The sequence below is a fragment of the Engraulis encrasicolus genome, chromosome 3 (genome assembly GCF_034702125.1).
Source record: "Engraulis encrasicolus isolate BLACKSEA-1 chromosome 3, IST_EnEncr_1.0, whole genome shotgun sequence".
Lineage (NCBI taxonomy): Eukaryota > Metazoa > Chordata > Actinopteri > Clupeiformes > Engraulidae > Engraulis > Engraulis encrasicolus.
In genome coordinates this window covers 47,958,958-47,978,957 of record NC_085859.1, presented here as the reverse complement: position 1 = coordinate 47,978,957, position 20,000 = coordinate 47,958,958, and the positions used below count along the sequence as shown (strand labels likewise).

Sequence of the window (20,000 nt, the reverse complement as noted above, 5' to 3'; positions counted from 1 at the left end):
CATCATTCAGTGGCACTTCATCACAGTAGTTGGCTGGTTAGGCACAGACATTTGATGGCTATAGTTTCACCAGCCCGTCCATGGAGCCGTGTGCACTCTATGGCATATAAAGGCCAATGTGATGATGACTCACACATCAGCCCCTCTTGTCTAATTGGGACGTCCACTGTATGACATGCAGTACGCATATAAAGGCGAGTGCGATGCCCTCTTCCAGGGATCCACTGTCTAATTACCCTTCTCTTCTCCTCTCCTCTCTCCTGACTCCTCTGTCCTGACTCCTCTCTCCTCTGTCCTGTCTCCTCTCTCCTCTCTCCTCTCTCCTCTCTCCTGACTCCTCCCTCCTGACTCCTCTCTCCTGACTCCTCCCTCCTGACTCCTCTCTCCTGACTCCTCTGTCCTGTCTCCTCTCTCCTCTCTCCTCTCTCCTGTCTCCTGTCTCCTCTCTCCTCTCTCCTGTCTCCTCTCTCCTGTCTCCTGTCTCCTGTCTCCTGTCTCCTGTCTCCTCTCTCCTCTCTCCTCTCTCCTCTCTCCTCTCCTCTCCTCTCTCCTGTCTCCTCTCTCCTCTCTCCTCTCTCCTGTCTCCTCTCTCCTGTCTCCTCTCTCCTCTCTCCTGTCTCCTGTCTCCTGTCTCCTCTCTCCTCTCTCCTGTCTCCTGTCTCCCGTCTCCCGTCTCCCGTCTCCTCTCTCCTGTCTCCTGTCTCCTGTCTCCTCTCTCCTGTCTCCTCTCTCCTCTCTCCTGTCTCCTCTCTCCTCTCTCCTCTCTCCTGTCTCCTCTCTCCTGTCTCCTCTCTCCTGTCTCCTCTCTCCTGTCTCCTCTCTCCCGTCTCCCGTCTCCTGTCTCCTGTCTCCTGTCTCCTGCCTCCTGTCTCCTGCCTCAGCCCCCCTGCTCTGCTCCTTTGTGATCACAGCCGCATGGGCATGCTGTACTGCATGTGCTGGGTGGGAGTTTCAAATATGCCTCCATCCATGACCTCCCATTTCACATGGCTGTATGATCACTACACGCACGCACGCACAAGCACACGCACGCACGCACGCAGGCACGCACGCACACACACACACACACACACACACACACACACACACACACACACACACACACACACACACACACAAATACACACGCACACACACACTGTGTCCATGAAATGTCCATGGGGCAAGATATTTTGACTTGGTGATTTTTTTTTTTGCTTGTTGTAAGCAATTATTTCTAACTAGATGTTCTTACTTGAAACTAGAAAAGTAAGCTTGCTAAGATTTCATTTTTTGCAGTGTACTACTAACACTCTCCCCCCCCTGGTGGGTTGGAGATGTTATGTCCTGCCACACATGGATCATTCAGCTGCATAATTGTTTTGCCGCATCAGAGCCTTATTGCTTTTATGTTTGAATACCTGAACTTTGCCACTTTGCTCGTGGGACTGTGGGAAGTGCTGAATATGTCCCCTGTCCTGAGGGGAAGGATGATACTGTGCTCCTCTGAGAAGCTGTTGCACCCTGTACCGTTCTTCAGTAATGTGGAGGATGCTTTCACGTAATTATCTATACACGTAGAGTGCTAATACACTGCAATACAACAGTATTTAACCCCTACACACACTAACAAACACACACACACACACACACACACACACACACACACACACACACACACACACACACACACACACACACACACACACACACACACACACACACACACACACACACACACACACACACACACACACACACTCTCTCTCTCTCTCTCTCTCTCTCTCTCTCTCTCTCTCTCTCTCTCTCTCTCTCTCACACAGACACACAGACACACACACACACACACACACACACACACACACACACACACACACACACACACACACACACACACACACACACACACACACACACACACATTCCCCTTAGTCCCACACAGTTGAGCTGTACCAGTTCTGCTCTACTCTATTCTCTCCACAACCGCTTCGCTCACATGTGAGAAAATTCTCCAGCTTGTTTGTCAGGTTCATGTCCATCTGGGGTCCATAGCAACAGGGCTAACAGACTTGCGCTTTCCCTGGACCATCTAACTCTGCTTTCATGTGGCTAGGGGGGAAGGAAAGCAGGGGACTGGTGTGAAAAAAGGCTTGTCAAGGCAAAAAAAACCCACTCTTGTCAATAGAAGGTGAGAGATAGATTGTATAGGGCTGTGGTTCCCAAACTTCATATGTGATGGCCCCCCTTTGAGCCTGAGACCATTTTCTGGACCCCCTTCCCCACCCCACCCCATTTTTATTTTATCCAAATAATATTGCTAGATAGTTTGTTTACTAACACTGCTAGAAAATCACCGGAAAAGTAAATGCATCTATTAACCGTACAAGTGAATACTGTTACTAACCAATTTATGGATTTTTAGCTGTTAACCTTTGGATTTCCCATTTTTATGCCAAGTTCTTTTGTCAGCGCCCCCCTTGCAGTACTTCTGCAACCCCACTAGGGGTCCCGCCCCCCAGTTTTGGAAACCACTGGCATAGGGCTTTGTGTTGACATGGCAACCCCTGCCCCTTTCCTCCTATTTATTGACAGTTTGTTTATTTAATCGTCTGTTTACTATTTTATTCTTCTCTCCCGTGAGAGTGGCTTATCAGTATTGTTTCTCGCTTTCCTCGTTACTGTGTGTTTGGAGCGTGTGTCTGAAGTGCTTTCTTATGTGTTTGTGTCCGTATGTGCTTTGCAGGTCAACGAGATCTACCACGATGAGTCACTGGGTGTTCACATCAACGTGGTGCTTGTGAGAATGATCATGCTCGGCTACTCCAAGGTAAGACCTTGTGTGGAAATAGCTGTGTAAAATACACAATGAAGGCAGCATTGATCCACTTGGATAGTTAACAAGCAAAGCGTTGTTTACTGTAGGCATCTCTTGCAATAGAGTAGTAGCAATAGAGTGTAATTTATTGTCTTCAGGGGGGAGGTTTTATTGGGCCTGACGTCCACTGCATCACATACTCACCTCTCTCATACACGACATAAATCAATACATATATTACAGAAACCACATGGTACCTTATACCTTACCACCATGCTGAGCCGGATTACTGTAAGATGGCCCAGGGTCATCGATCTAGGAATTAAAGATGACATGCCTGCCAACTGTGGAGAGGACTATTAACAAGATTTTAAATATTTTTTCAATATCACACCACAATTATACCACCACACTGTATTTTTTTTTTTACTTTTGGCCAGTTCGGGGGGCCCTATCAGGTGGGGGGCCCTTAGCCTGGGCGAATAGCCGACTGTTGACTCCGTCAATCAGTCTGGCAAAAGCCATGAGGAATCCGTCTCCGTGGACGATGGGAGATGGTCTGATCTTACTCTATCATTTAAATTAATTGAAATTGATTGATTAAAAGTTCCAAACTCAAATTAAAACCCATATTGGGCTTTATTAGTATGCCTGTTATGTTATAGCGTCGCAAAAGCATACAAATAACAAAACGAAAGTGTGAATATAGTTACCTTAACCAATCAGTAACGGAGCTCGCGGGTGAGTTCTACGTCACCACTCTCAACTGTTTGCTGATTGGCGAAACACTGAGAGAACCGAGCTCGAGGCTTTTGCCAGACGATGTGCGGAGCCAAAGTCTTTGGGTGGAGTACCGAGGGTGGCGTGTATTAAATTTGGCCCTGCCACTATGGTACAATGCCATCACATAGAGTCGAAAGACAAAATGCCAAGTTGACAGTTACTGTCTTTTGGCTTTGTTGGGTGATATATTGGGCATATTTGAGTGTTTGTAAATTTCGTTATAAAGCGTACCCTTTTCTGGGGGTAAAGGGTCGCTTGAAAACAAATATGTATTTGTATGTCTGTCTGTTTTTTAATCAGCTTTTACAAAAAAACACATGTTGTCCTTTATTTTATATTTCTTTTCTCTGCTTTTTTGCTCTGACCAGTCCATCAGCCTGATCGAGAGGGGCAACCCGTCGCGCAGCCTGGAGAACGTCTGCCGCTGGGCCCATGTGCAGCAGAAGGAGAACCCTGACCACTCCGAGCATCATGACCACGCCATCTTCCTCACGCGCCAGGGCTTTGGGCCCACGGGCATGCAGGGTGAGAAGATGGAGAAAAACATGTACACACCGCCAACACACGCTCACTCAAGCATCCACTCATAACACACATGCAGGGTGAGAAGATGGAGAAAAACATATACACACCGCCAACACACGCTCACTCAAGCATCCACTCACAACAGAGACACACACACACGCATGCACGCACAAACGCACACATACCCACACACACACACTGCTGAAATACACCCACGCAAACCACATCCATGCCATCTTCAGAGGTGTTGACATGGTCAAGCAGGGTGAGAAGACAGAGACACACCCATACACGCTTAAAGACACACGCACACGCCACGACCCTGCCAGCTTTGTCATTGGGCAGAGCTTCAGACACATGCTCATGCAGGGTGAGAATGCAAAGGCAAGCAGAAAGATGCACAAACAACATGACCATGCCATCTTCCTTCAGCAAGGCATAGACAAGACACTCACGTGGGCATGCACACACGCACGCACGCACGCACACACACGCGTATTCACGCACGCACGCATGCACAGACACACACACACACACACACATACACACACAAAACTTCAGACAAACCCACACGCACATGGGGGTGAGAGAGCATCCGCCGACCCCAAGCATTTTGCCCCCGACAGCTTGAGTCCAGTCATCCCACATCCACACAGACAGACACACACACGCACAGACACACACACATATGCAGATAAACACACACACACAGAAACAGAAAAACCCTCACACAGAGACACACACTCACACAGTCCCAGTCTCCCGCTGTCGTGACAAGCGGCACCTGCACTATACATTAACAGTTGCTGTGCCTCACAGCTGCTAACATAATGTTGGGGATCAGGGGGGCTGAAACCTTTCCCTACTACTAAGCAGGGTAGCTTTGGAGCGGGCTGTTTGCTTGGTGGATGGTCTGTGTTGTCCTCCTTTGATCCTAAGTGGCTTCTGGTATGGATAGGATGCAAGCAAGCTGTACTCTCAGGGGAAATGACCAGATGGGTTGTTAAAGCGCACGCTAAATCACACGGCTTTGTGGTAGAAGGCCGGGCAGAGGCAATATAAAAAAAATTAAAAGAAAACAATGCAGTTGTTTGCAAGCATTAGCCATATTCCAGTTAAGCAGAAGGCTTCCCTCAGGATCCGCCCTGACTAAACTGAGCCTGTTCCAGGTCTGACTGCTGCCATCTGTCAGCTGAACATTCCCGTGAAGGAAACGGACACCCCGTGATTTTAGCACATTTTGGGAAATAAATGTGTGTAATGCTCTGTAATCTTTTCTAGTGAGCCATTTGGCCCCTCGCACTCGCACAGCATGTTCATAGTGTCATATCACCAGGTGCATGTCATTCTTTGCTTCCAGTCCATTTACGGTCCTATTTTTCAATTTATACTACAAAAGGCAATACGCTGACCCCAGACAAAGCAATCATGGCAGAGTAATTCCCCCAAAGTGAATGCTGACAATAGATCACATTGGCCAAGGCAGCCTTTTGGGTGTTACAGAAAAAAAACCTTGCGTTAGGAGCACTTTATGAAGTGGGGACAGGACAATCTGGCACGAAATAATCTCTTCTGGAAATAATTTGCTCCCAGGCCCCTCTCGATGGTATTTTCTGCAGCAATACATGGTTTATTCACTTAGGGCCCAGATTGTGTGTCCTGCCTGTTCCGATTCGAGCTGTGTGTGGTGTGACAGGACTCATGATACACTGATTTCCACCAGCACTTGGCTGAGCCTTTGTTTTTGTTTTTTTGTTTTTTTACCATTAGGCTACTTCAGAACGTTAATGGCAATCAAAACATTGCGCGCAAACAACTTGATGTGTGCTCTGGTAAACCCAGGAATGGGTTTGATATTCAAAAATAGATTTTCAAAACATTTACAGTCGCAAATGACGCGCATTTACGATTATCTCTGCATTTAATCAGAGCTGCACGTGTTGAGTGCTTCTTTGATTAGTTGCTATTTTCTGCCACACATCTCTGCCAATTCTGCCAATCATTGAAACGCACTGGTTATTGGGAATACATACAGTCAATAAATACGCTCCATGCTTCTGCCACTTGGTGATGTCAGAGAGGGAGGGATAGATGGTCTGTGTGTCTACTGGTAACTAATCAACAGGATAGGAATCAGGCAGAATGACGCAGGCATGGACCACAACAACAAGAACAAAGTCACTAGGGGGACTTGCTGCATTTCCATTTTAATAAAAAAATTCCGCGCCGCGTCCTTTGTGGAAGGCGGCATGCCACAAGCTGGCTTTTCTGCAAACTGGCTGTCATCCTCTGTTATACACTGGCTTGCATGCTCACACTTCATTGTCTGTCTGTTCCTCCAGCACAGACAAAAATAAAGATCTGGTCGTGAGGGCATTTCTATGATTACCTGGTATTTCACAAGAGTGGAACTCTGTCTGTCTCTCTCTCTCTCTCTCTCTCTCTCTCTCTCTCTTTCTCTCTCTTTCTCTCTCTCTCTCTCTCTCTCTCTCTCTCTCTCTCTCTCTCTCTCTCTCTCTCTCTCTCTGTCTGTCTCTGTCTGTCTCTGTCTCTGTCCCTGTCTTTCTCTGTCTCTCTCTCTCTCTCTCTCTCTCTCTCTCTCCCTCTCTCTCGTGCACTCTCTGTCAGGCAGTTTCCCTTTTAATGGAACACTCCAGCTTGAGGGTGAAATGGGGATAGGATTTGAAGGGAAAACTGGGTGGATGGGTGGGAAATGTTCCCTCCGCCTGGAGCTAAGGGAGGTGACCCAATCAATTTCATCTGTAATGGGACGCATTAATAATTCTGGTACAGAAACCCGATACATCCAGATAGGTGAGGGCCGGCATGGCATGGCATGGGTAATCCTTTCCCACTCCTCATCCTCCCCGCTCACACAGCTTGCAATCACAGTGGTAGAAGAAAGTGGAGTCATGATGATGAAGTGTATGGAAGCTTATGATTATGTAATACTGTTTATTTCTTACATCCATACATCCATGTAGGCTACAGTACATCCATGAGGTGGCTTTTTTCGATTTCAGAGTGCCTAAGTCTCTGCCATGGGGGTCATGGGGATTAGGAAGTAAAAAAAACTGCCTGAGTGAAAAAATGACTGGGCTGTAATGGACCGATCAAACCTATTTTCCGATCTACCTGGTTTTGCCCCCTAGATCATACATGCTGTACCTCGGGATTTACGATAACCAACGGTGTGATTGTCAGCTTCACTTGTTAAGCGATGGCATGTGTGCATGCAAAAATTCGTAATTATTTGGGTTGCACAAGAGAAGTCGCATGTCTGACGTGCAGCCACTTATTCCGCGGTGTGTCCGTAGAGCTGGCTGCATGCCTTCAGCCTCGGTTCACGTCAAATACCTGAGCCGCACGCTGTAGTCAATTACCTTGTCTCGCACAAAAACTAAAGGTAACACCTTATTTTAGGGATACATCTATTAGCACTAATACATACAATGTTAATGCCTGCATAAGTACCTTGTAAGGCATGTACTAAGCAAATGCTAAGGCCTACTAGGTCCTTACTAAGGTTAAATTGGTAATAAATCCCTTATTGTGCGTGAACAAGACATTTGCGAATACATGCCTAACAAATGTTTGATTTTGCTTTGTACATGTCTTACAAGTTACTTATACAGGAACATTGCATGTATTAGTGCTAATAGATGTATCCCTAAAATAAAGGGTTACCAAACTAAAATAGCGTTTATTGCAGACGCCAATCCAAATCTTTAAAGAGTAAGATCCATATTCTGTCATTTCAAAGTCATTGGGTTCAACATTTTCCCAGATCTCAAGGCAGGTGCAGTTGAATCATGTCATAGGGGATGTTGCCAGGTCCAGGTCAGGGGCGGTTCTATCATTGGGCAAGGTCGGGCAATTGCCCGGGGCCCCGTCCAGTCAGGGGCCCCGTCGTCATTCGACATTTATGCATCGATTTTTCATGCGGTGGCAATTTAAGCTTTCAGGGCCCTTGGCCGCAGTTCGATGGGGCCCACCTAGATAATCTTGCTTTTGGGCCCATGTTTCCGTTGTTACGCCGCTGCCTTCATTTAAACAGCAACGATTATAAATTAATAATTTAAAGGGGGCCTCGAAATTGTTCTTTGCCCAGGGCCTCAGATTTTCTAAAACCGCCCCTGGTCCAGGTTGTTATATTGAAATGTTATCACATGTACAGTACATATTTTAAGGGTCAAGAAAGACAAACTGTTTTAATTGATCTGGACAGAATATCTAACAACGTCACTTGTCTTTGCCAGGTTTTTAATTAAGCATGTATTGTTCAAATGAATATAAGAGTATGCATATGAATCATGTGATAATAGCATTGGACACCGCTTATCTGGCACTGAGCTATCTGTGCAAGCACTGTATCCTCCACACAAGACGTCATCTGCATTACACAGTTCAGTGCTCTGTTCCCAAAAGATCACAAGTGGGTGTTGGTGAAAATGGACTGAATCAGACACTAATGATTAAAGCATGAGTGATCACCATTTCACCCCCCCCCCTCCCTCCCTTACTTTCTTCTCACTGTAATTCTGTCACTTGTCCTTTCACACTGTTTCCTGTCGTCCCTGCTTTCCCTCCCCATTTCGCAGGCTACGCCCCCGTCACTGGCATGTGTCATCCGGTCCGCAGCTGCACGCTCAACCATGAGGACGGCTTCTCCTCCGCCTTTGTGGTGGCCCATGAGACCGGTCACGTGTAAGTTGCCTGCCTCCGCTGTCCTCCGCTCTCATCTTTTGGTTTGTGTATGTGTGTGTGGGTGGGTGGGTGGGTGGGTGTGTTTGCGTGTGTGTGTGTGTGTGTGTGTGTGTGTGTGTGTGTGTGTGTGTGTGTGTGTGTGTGTGTGTGTGTGTGTGTGTGTGTGTGTGTGTGTGTGTGTGTGTGTGTGTGTGTGTGTGTGTGTGTTTTTCTTTTTTCATCCCAGCTAATCACCCATTCTGGACACACAGAAACATCTGTACTCTAATCATGCACGCACACTGGCACAGGCACACGCGGACCCACACACACATGCACATACAATATATTACACACACACAACTATTTGGCTGTTATGTTTCTACACTCTGTTAAGCCGCTGTGTTGTTAGTTTTTAGGGGACAGTAATGCTAAATGGCACAGGTGACATGTGCAGCCCCTTCTCTGTGTGGAGCTCTGCTCCTATGAAAATAATTAGCTTTCTCTCCCCTTTGTTTTCCAAGCCCTTAAACCGGATTGCATCATTTATTTATGAGTGCGTCCTCATTCTGGATGACCTAGCGCTCTGCTACCGTTTAGTCATTCACCACAGTAAACATCCTGCAGAGAGAGAGAGAGTGAGAGATACTCCAATAGTCCATTGCGAGTCTGTCTTGCATCTTAATGGGAAAAGGATAAACCAAATGACCCGCGGAGGTCAATCTTCCACATTAGGTAGGCTTAAAGCGGAAAGATCGATGCTGTTTAAAAGTGACGTCCGAAAACCCTCCTGTGCACACCCATCAAATTTGATGGTGTTGCTTCAACACTCAGAGAGTTACATTTAATACTCACAGTGCTGATCTTAGACTGTAAGTGTCAAATTAATACCGTAAAGTGTACTGTGCACTTGGACAAACTAGCGTGCGTCTCTGTGCTGAGGAGCATATCAATCAGAAACAATGCCGTCCGATCGTTCAATGTCACCACCACCACCAAGGGCCCTCAGGGATAGCCAGGCCCGCGACCTTCCGGTGATGCAACACCATCAGCGTTGCTTCTAGTCAGGCCAGGAGCAATGCGAATATCGTTTCTGAGCTCCGGAACAATCGGGAACCCCTCCCACTTTTCGGGAAGAAAACGACCAGTAGCAAACCAAGGGCAGTGGGTCAACCATGCCATTTGGGAAATTTTAATTGTCATGCTTTTGGTCAGACCAAGTCTCGAAGAGATTTGAAAGTCGATGATAATCAGGTTACCTCAGGGACACCTCACTACATGTCGTCAGGCTGAAGGATAGTGTTATCAGGTGATGTCATGATGCCTTGCCATGTGGCCAGTCTGTTCTTTGTGGATCTACGAACAACATGGCACCATCATCGACACTTGAATTGGTGTGAGATCTGCTCCTCCATCATGTTTGTTCAAGCCTATGACACTCTTGAGTAGCTGTCCACACACTCTGCCCCCCCCCCCCCCCCCCCACCTCTATCTCTCTTTCTCCCATCATCTCTCATTCTCCATCATGTCAGTTATTTCTCTGGCTCCTCTTTGTCTCCCCCTCTCTCCCCCCTGTGCCTTTCGCTCCTTTGTGAAGTGACAATTGAAAGTAATCAAAAAAAGTAACACCACCATCACCAAGCATTGTTATACTGAGAGTCACAAATGCATTCAATTTGCAGTTGCAGTTTTTCGAGATATCATAGTTCTTTCAATAAAGCATCACTGCCTTGCATCTTTGATATGAGGCATACACATGCTATGATTGCAGTTGACGTCTCATGTGACATTTAATGTTTAGTAGACATGGCATGGAGAGAGAAGGGACAGAGGTCTAACAACTCAATAAAAGGAACAGTATAACAACGTGTCCTATCATGCCCCTAAATGGCACTTGCCTAACAATAAGCCACAATATGAATACATCATGTCGCATGTTACTCTGTACATAATGTATGTAATAAGTTACAGAAGTAGACACTGATGAAGGAAACAGCCGAAACGTTTGTCTCTTCTCTGCTGCTATGTAAAAACAAAACAAAAAAATAATAAGAAAAGAAGAACCTGAGTGCGATCCACCATTTTCACCTGGTAATAGGTTACAGTGAAATAAAGTGCAAACAAAAAAAAGAGCCTGCAGTCACACACCCACTCACCTCTGCGGTCCACCGGGAGCCTCTGAGTGCATCAGAATGTGTGAAGTCAAGTCAGGTCAAGTCAAGTGAGTGCAGAAAGCACGTTTATAAAACAGCTCAAGTTTGCCCAAAATGCTTTGCGGAGAGAGTGATATAATTTCACATCTAACACACAGTACAGTAGAATATGGGCTGCAACAGAAGAAAGGTGAAGAATATGAAGTGAGTGTATAAAGCACATTTATAAAACAACAGAAATTGGTCCGAAGTGCTTTACAGGGCGAGTGATATAATTCAACAGTCAGACTATGGGCTAAGACAGAAGAAAGGTGAAGCATAAAACATAAAATGAATAGACATTAAAACAGCAAATAAGTCACGTCAAGTGAGAACATAAAACACATTTATAAAACATCAGAAGGTGGTCCAGAGTACTTTACAGACATCAAGAAAGATGGAATATGGGCTAAGATAGACGTAAGGCAAAGTCCAAAACACCAGTGAGCTAAACCAAAGGTAGGACTGGATGAGAAAAGTTATGAATATTTCTAATATAAAAATGGAAATAAACAGACACCAAAATAACAATAATGTTATTGAAATGTAAATGTATTGAACATGTAAGGGATGTGTGTGAATGTGGTCTCCTCAGGCTGGGCATGGAGCATGACGGCCAGGGTAACCGGTGTGGGGATGAGACGGCCATGGGCAGCGTGATGGCTCCTCTGGTGCAGGCCGCCTTCCATCGCTACCACTGGTCCATGTGCAGCGGACAGGAGCTCAAGAGATACATCCAGTGAGTGACCTCTCTCTCTCTTCCTCTCTCTCTCTCTCTCTCTCTCTCTCTCTCTCTCTCTCTCTCTCTCTCTCTCTCTCTCTCTCTCTCTCTCTCTCCCTCTATCCTTTTTCTCTCTCTCTCCTTTTTCTCTTTCTCGGTCTGTCTGTCTGTCTCTCTCTCGCTCTCTCTCTCTCTCTCTCTCTCTCTCTCTCTCTCTCTCTCTCTCTCTCTCTCTCATTTGCTCTCACTCTTTCTACTTCTCTCTCTGCTCTGTCTATACAGTTGGTCTATCACCCCTTCCCTGTCTGAATTCCAGTGCTTTGTTGGCATGATGCATCGACCACACAACCACACGCATGCAAATATGCGCGCGCACACACACACACACACACACACACACACACACACACACACACACACACACACACACACACACACACACACACACACACACACACACACACACACACACACACACACACACACAGCATAAACCAACCCTCGTTCCTCAGTTGTAATCTTGCTGTTCACCTCATTAGAGTGTGACTGTCTTGCCATCATGCTTGACAACAGATGGTTTATTTTGATGAAATAGATTGTTTGTACTTCACATCTCAAAATTGACATGCCACTCCGCACACTTGTCAGCACAAAGACTGAATGTGTGCATGTTTGTGCCGCGCTCCTGTATACCTGGCATCAATTCCTGCATGCTATTTAGCCCAGCAGGGGTATATATGTCACACAGCCCTGTATTTTGTGCCCATTGCCCACCGCTATTTGGACAGACTTCATGCAGCTTGTGCCAGGGACCCCTTTCTTTCGTGCGTGGATGTACAATATTCAGCACCATTGTTCTGTGTTGTCATCAGGTCGAGATGCGGGCTCCCAGCCCAGCTTTTCATTGGTGGTAACGAGTGCCAGGCTCTTGTTAGTGCGTTTGTTCTTTGGGGAGGACAATGCCACCTCAGCTTTGCGTCATGTGAGCAGAGAGAGAAAGAGGTTTTTTGGCACGGTGCAGCCACTTCGGATGTGTCTTTATCCGTTATCGCCGTTAGGAGAAATTTGCTCCTCAAGAAGAGCAGGGAGGGCAGGTCTCTCACCGGGACTTATCCTCGTGATGATTTTCTTTGCCCACCTAATGTCATAATTGTGGTTATTACTGGTGGAGATTGCCAGCTGTGCAAAGCAAACCCTGGCAAGACTTCACTCGATAGTGCGGCCTGAATAATTCAGCTTTGGGGATGTGAGACGAAGGGTAATACATGGCGTCTTGGAGTTACCACATGAAAGTCATATGTGGTTAAACCAGGTCTCGTCAATATTTCAACACATTTAGATTAAGTTCAAGTTGCCTGAGCTGGAGACTGTTCAAGACCCATTTGATTCTCTACTGCTACTGTGTCTGTTTTCAGGTGTGAGATTTGTTTGTAGATATGGAAGGTGTTGATTTTTCAGATATTGAAGCTCTGTTTTGTTTTCTACAATTTTATCATCTATTTGGTAAGGCAAGCTGGAGGTATATTCTCAAATATAACAATGGTCCAAAATACAAAAATGTAGAGAGAAACTATTAAGAAATGAGATTGAAGTTCTGTTGACCTTGGAATAAATAACCTTGTTTAAGAAGAATTAAAAAAAATTAACAAAAAAATGTAATTATTTTACTTATTATGAAATACTGTATGTTGTGTATGACGACATAAAACAAACAAACATAAAACGACAAAAATCTGTATGGTTATTTTTTTGACTTCTCAATTTTGACTTGTCACAAGTGACGGATCTCATCTCACCTCACCATTTCTCACACATGGCAAGGTATGGAAAAACTAAACATGGGTCGCTGATCACAGCCGAGGTAACGGCGCAGCACAGTATTTGGCAAACGATTCTGTTTGCACATTCATTTGACATGTTAAGCAAGCAGCAAGAGATGAGATGACTTTGAGGAAGCAGCCCATGTGGAGATCCCTTGGCTATGTAAAACAGGCTGCAAGACAACCACTGTCACGACCATAAAAACATACTCACGCAAGAGTTATGTGTATGTATGTAACAATAAACAATATATCACGTAGTTAAGAGAGATATCCTCCGCGCTCCTGCACTTCACAATCTGGTGCGTCACGGGAAAGGACTGGTAGATGCAGGAGGACCGAAGCACTCCTTTCTTTCCCTGCAATAAACAATATATGTTTGATGTAAATCAAATGAATATTGGAATGTGTTGACTACCGTGCGGAACACATCTTTCTAGTCAAGCCAGTTTGCAACATTGAAAAGTTTAGGTCATGGCAAGTCATGACAGGTCATGGCTTTTCTTCTCTTCAGAAATTCAAAAGAAATGAAAGAACTATTCTTGGATGTAATAGCAAGGTTTTTGTATTTTTTGTGTCATGATTGTATCTAAATGAAACATTAAAAAGAGCAGTCTGCATAGTTGTGATGAGGGTGCCATGGGCCTCAATTAAACATGTACGAGCAGTACTCATCATGCAGGTGCCTCCTCCTCCACATCTGTTCACACATTTAGCTGTTGTTCACACAAGCTATTTTAATGGTTGATGTGGCTGCTTTCCAAGAGATTTCATTTGCGTCACATGAAGAGTGTCTGGTGTAATAAACTATCCTTAGGAAACACGACCCCTATTGCTCCCGAAGTCAAAGACAACTAAAATACCAACACTGCTTGTTCACTTTTGTCCTGACGAAGGCCCTGTATGTGGCCGAGATCTTGGCAGTGTTTTTAGGTATGTAAATGTAATTGTAAAAGTTTTAGAAGCGTGCATTTGGCATTCTACCTGTTTTTTGGTATCCTCTATGCCCTGGTCAAAGAGCTGCACCTTCAGACCACCCCCCGTTTACCACCTGAATGCCACAGTACTCCACTCTTCAGTCTTTCTGTCAACTAAAATCATGTTCCTGGTCTGGCCGTGAATAGGCCTTTTAAGATGTCAACATTTGTGTTTTTTTTGTGTGAAATTTCTGCAGCTCCTACGATTGCCTCTTGGACGACCCTTTCAAGCACGACTGGCCCCCTCTTCCCGAGCTGCCAGGCATCAACTACTCTATGGACGAGCAGTGCCGCTTCGACTTCGGAGTAGGCTACAAAATCTGCACCTCGGTAAGTGCACGGTAAAAAAACAACACCAGTGTTTGGTGATGTAACAAGGGCTCTAAATTAACTTTTTTCATCACCAGCCAAAGTGGCCGGTAGATGCTAATCTTACTAGCCAACCACACAGTCACTAAGGGGTCAAAATGGCTGGTAAGTTGGTATTTTCTACCAGCCAAACTGAAATTTCACCAGCATTTGGCTGGTTGGCTGGTGTTAATTTAGAGCCCTGGATGTAACTCTTTAGGACTTCAAAGTAACTGTTTCAGATAACAAATAACAGATAACTCAAGAATAATGTTACTTTTTGGTCAGTGCAACATAGAGTTAATTCCTCCCCATACTGTGAAATATTAATGAGCTGTAGGGTTGAATTTGCACTTGCTTTTGACTCCCCTGTAGAGTAGCTCTCCACAGTGTTTTTAATACCCTGGATATGTTTTCTCTGAAATATTGACACCCCATTTTTCTGTTTGTAGCCCTCTGGCTGCTTTAATCTAGGCTGTCTTCTCTATTGGCTTGATGAAAGATTATTCTTTTTTTAAATCAATTTCATTAGAGTTAAAAATGGCTGAAGAGAAATGTTTTGTCCCACTTATTTTGGGTCTCTTGGGAATAGTTAAGCTGAACAGATCAGCTTTATTTAGAGAACACAAGAGTAAGAATAAGAATGGAAGAAAAAAAAATCAAGCTGTGCCACCCACCATAAGGCTGTGCATTGCAGTCAGCACGCGCTGTCCTACAATAAATGGATTTTGTAAAGAGGGGATTATTAAACCTGAAGGCCTCGGCCTCCTGCATCTTGTAGATAAGACACATCACCTGCCCATGACTGGACAGCCTGTCCTGTTCTCTTGTGGAAAACCTACAAAGCTCTCCACGCACGCATGGGAATGCGCCAGCCCACCACCACTCAAACTGACATTTCATTTCTGCTTAGTGCAGGCTGCTGGGTGCTTAGTTGGTTAGGTAACCTTGCACAGTTCTTTAATTGATGAAGTGATTGATGTAGCCACGCTTTTATCTGTCACACTGATAGCTAACAAGCCTTTCAGGATATTCACTCATTTTCGCTTTGCCACAGTAAGCTGCCAGGAGGTTAATAGTATTGTGACAGTGTGTAAGACTTTGACTAAAACCGACGTGACGAGACTTTGCTGTTAATTAGTCTCACAAGCCAAGGTGTTTTTTCGCCCTAGTCAGTTTTTTCCCGTCTAAGCAGTCCTGTTATCATTCTATAAATGACTAACTCATTTATCCAGGCTTCAGTTCAGCTCTGCCTTTTATAGACCTAATTAATTTTGGTGTCGATAAGCACCACTGCAAACTCAGTGGAATGACACCTGAACTAAGTTTGTCTCTACATGGACACACCGTGCTTAATGGGAAAAGAATATTCATCTCAGGCACGGTGGCTCAATGAGCTAAGACGCTGTACCATAACGCCGGCGACCTGGGCTCAATTCCGACCTGAGGTCATTTGCCGATCCTTTCCCTCTATCTCTCTTCTCTCTCTCTATCTTGTCACACTTTCTCACTGTCCTGTCCTAAGTAAAGGCAAAAAGCCCAAAAACATAGAAGAACGTTCAGTCTCATTTATTGGAATTGGCAGAAGGAGTGTGTGGTGTCAACTGAAAGCTTGCATAAGGTATTGTATTCAGATGGCACATTGCAGCTGGTTCACTTAGACATATCATCATCGGCTTATTCATCAGATCACTGCCAAGGCACAGGGCTTCTTTACACATGTAAACATGCGTGTGTGTGTGTGTGGGTGTGTGTGTGTATGTGTGTGTGTGTGTGTGTGTGTGGGCGCGCGCGAGTGCGTGCATGCGTAAGTGCGTGCACTTGCGTGCGTGTGTGTTCATGCTCGCATGTGTGTATGTGTGTGTTCGTGCTTGTGTGTGTGCGTGTGTATGCATGCGTGTGCTTGCTTGTTTGTGTGTTTTCTTGTGCATTTTAGGGAAATTCTACCTTTTCAGATTCTTATGCTGAAGGTACTGCTTACCCAAACCATTGTGTAACATGCAGAAACATGTTGCTCATTAATGTGTTTTGTGAGGTTGTGTTGCGCAACGTAAACTACTGTACAGCGCACAGACGCAGCAGGTGTCGTGGCATAAAAGCGAGCTGTGGAGAAAAGCCTTCACATGCCACGCAGATAGACGCCCGCAGAGACCTGTGCCACACATCAGGACCCCCCTTTGTGATCTGAAAAAGCTCTGAATCAAAGCAAAACTGAACAACAGCTCCCAAAAAAAACGTCTAAATTAATAATTGCATGAGCTCTAGGCAATGTGCTTGTTGTTGGTCGCTGTCTTCCAAGATGTAACGACTTTCTTTTTTTTTTCTTTTTTTTTCAAAACATGTCAGCTTGAGAGCTTTGTTGTTTTGCTGTCCAACCTCACCAACTCGCTCATGTGATTGTGTTTGTATTGAAGAGGGCTTTTAAACGGCAGATTAGATTCACAGCCGAGCGGCACACCTGTGATTCATTAGAGCTGCCAGAGCACCCCATGTTCCTCCATCTTGTACAGTAATTGCCTGTTGTTTACGGTGTGCTGTTCTATAAGCCCGCTACCGTACACGACACACATCAGGCCGCTGCTTGATATGCTGTCCAGACTGAGTGCTGGCTTCATGTGCAGGTAGGCTACGCACCGATGCTGTGAAAGCAGCTGGTTTGTACTGCAGTGTCGCACTGTCGTTCTCTGTGGTTCTCTGGGCTTCAGCTGGGGTGGGTGGCAGTATTATTACTTTGAAAATGAGGCCAACAGTAGTCCTTGTTGTCCCGACACTGTTGTCCCGAATGCTGTTCTCATCTCAAATACTAACGCTGTGAAAGCAAATGGCTGTCACTATAGCATCGGGTGGTTCCCTGTGCCCTTTGTTGTTGTGGTGGATGAGTGTCACCATGCCACTACATTGGGGCTAACAGGAGCTCTTGTTTGACAATTTTACTGAGTGAGAGCAGAAGCAAAACACTATGCAGTGCAGTAGGCTGCCGCTTGTTATTTTGTGGCGTTGCCCTTGTGTAAGTAATAAGGCTGTGAAGGCTGTGTGCTGGCCTTCAGTGTAGCCTCAGGTGGTTCTCTGTACCTCACTGCAGGAGTCGCTGGGTGTCACTATGCAATTACATTGAAAATGAGTCAAAGCAAGATTGGGGGCATTGATGGCATCTTGTTTTGATTACAGTTCAAGCACACACTTCTTTTCTTTTTTCCTCGAAACACGTTTTCCCTCGAAAAAATACCATCACCAAATACCATCGCTGTGTATTTTTCTTCCTTCCACAGTTCCGCACCTATGACCCCTGCAAACAGCTGTGGTGCAGCCACCCCGACAACCCCTATTTCTGCAAGACCAAGAAGGGGCCGCCTCTGGACGGAACCGAGTGTGCACCTGGCAAGGTAAATGCAGGGTTTCACTGGGCCATTTGTCCCCCCTCAACCTGCATTAAATTACAGTATACAGTGTATGTATATGTACAGTTATGCTGAAAAACGTGTATTTCACAGTGTTTTACAGTTATGCTGAAAATCCTGACTATTTATTCCACAGTGTATAACAGTTATGTTGAAAATCATGATTTATTTATTTTTTCGCTGTCGGCAAGCGGCCTCACTTGTGTTTACTTTATTCTCTCCCACTCCTTTTGCCTCCTTCTCCTTTCACGGCCAGTGGTGCTACAAAGGTCACTGCATGTGGAAGAACGCCAACCAGGTGAAGCAAGATGGCGTCTGGAGCGCGTGGAGTAAATTCGGCTCCTGCTCGCGAAGCTGTGGCATGGGAGTCCGCTTCCGCACCCGCCAGTGCAACAACCCAGCGTAGGTCACTGCTCTTATGCCCAGGCACCTCGCGGGCCTCCAGCTGTCACTGGTGATAAACTGCAATGTTACAATTAGCTGGATCTCTATCTGACTCGTTTGCGTGTAGACCAGTGGTCTCCAAATGGCGCCCTGCGGGCCAAATCCGGCACAGGCATGGCAAACATTTGACCCGCCATGAGGTTGGAACAAATGAAAACACATATAATGTGGCCATACAGTCAGGCGATTTGTTTGGCCCTCAGCTTCATGTGCGCTACATAATTTGGCCCTTTGGGGAAAATAATTGGTCTCAAGAGGCTATCCTCTAATAAAGAAATTTGAATATGAAATTTAAATATGGTGTTGACTAAGACCTTGTTTACACATTTATGGGTTTTCTTTTACGTATATTTTTCTAAAATATATTTTCTATATTTTGATCTGTTTATATGTTTTATATGTGGATAAGAAAGAAACCTGAATTGTTACCTCAACACAAACCAACGTGGAATATGGAATCACATATGATTGGCTGTTTTACAGACAACTAATAATGTATCGTATGACGATACTTGATACATGCTGATTTCTTTTTTCCATGCTTCCAGGTATCCATTTCGGTTGTGTTTTTTCATAAATCTCCACTTCAAACTCCCGTTTTAAAAATACAAGTTTTAGGGAGCTACAACTTCCAAACAGATTTTATAAAGTCCAAACAGCGCTTATGAATATACTCTACTTGTAAACAGAGTCTGAGCTCCTTTGTGCTTATTTTTAGTAGAAGAGATTATGCATGTCTATGGAGAGCACATTTGCTTTGTATTATGCAAATTCAAAAACGACTCTCCTAATCAACGTAGGAGTTGTGAACAGCTGTAATGTGAAAGCATAGGTTTCCCGCAGTGGCTTACACGGAAATGTCTAATCAGATTCCATTCAAGAAATGGAAGTCTATGTTTATGAATAAAGCTGATGTTAGCAAATCCATTTCCATCAAACACAGTCACATTTTACCTTGTATGAACAGCAAATCAAACGCATATTCACTTCAAAAGCTACCATTCAACCATTTTGCATAATAGATTTATTATTCAAATTCTTCAGACATATATTGAGCTGTTGTTTGGAATCCTTGATGTTGTCAGAAACTCAAGTGTAAGAAAAACAAGAAAGCACACAAACTGTGGGATGGTGTATTGTTCTGAGGCTAGGCATCTGGAGTGTACTGTATGTGTTGTTTTTAGTGGGTTATACGTAGTGTGGGCCTGCATCTGGCATACCAAGACTGCATTATACTGTAAATACATGAGGGATGTGAGAACTGGCACACTTTTGTGATATGTCCCATACTTATAAAATGTGTATATCCTAA

The 20,000-nt window shown here is 45.0% G+C and overlaps 1 protein-coding gene across 2 annotated transcripts in view; it reads left to right on the top strand.

The window, feature by feature from the left end:
- adamts3 (ADAM metallopeptidase with thrombospondin type 1 motif, 3) overlaps window positions 1–20,000 on the top strand; it is a 110,195-nt gene that overhangs the window by 61,114 nt on the left and 29,081 nt on the right. For both annotated transcript variants that reach the window (XM_063195558.1, XM_063195556.1), the window contains exons 6-12: window positions 2,723–2,806; window positions 3,946–4,102; window positions 8,704–8,809; window positions 11,576–11,719; window positions 14,696–14,828; window positions 18,116–18,229; window positions 18,501–18,646. In XM_063195558.1, the coding sequence (XP_063051628.1) occupies window positions 2,723–2,806; window positions 3,946–4,102; window positions 8,704–8,809; window positions 11,576–11,719; window positions 14,696–14,828; window positions 18,116–18,229; window positions 18,501–18,646 (884 nt within the window). The remainder of the gene's footprint in view (window positions 1–2,722; window positions 2,807–3,945; window positions 4,103–8,703; window positions 8,810–11,575; window positions 11,720–14,695; window positions 14,829–18,115; window positions 18,230–18,500; window positions 18,647–20,000) is intronic.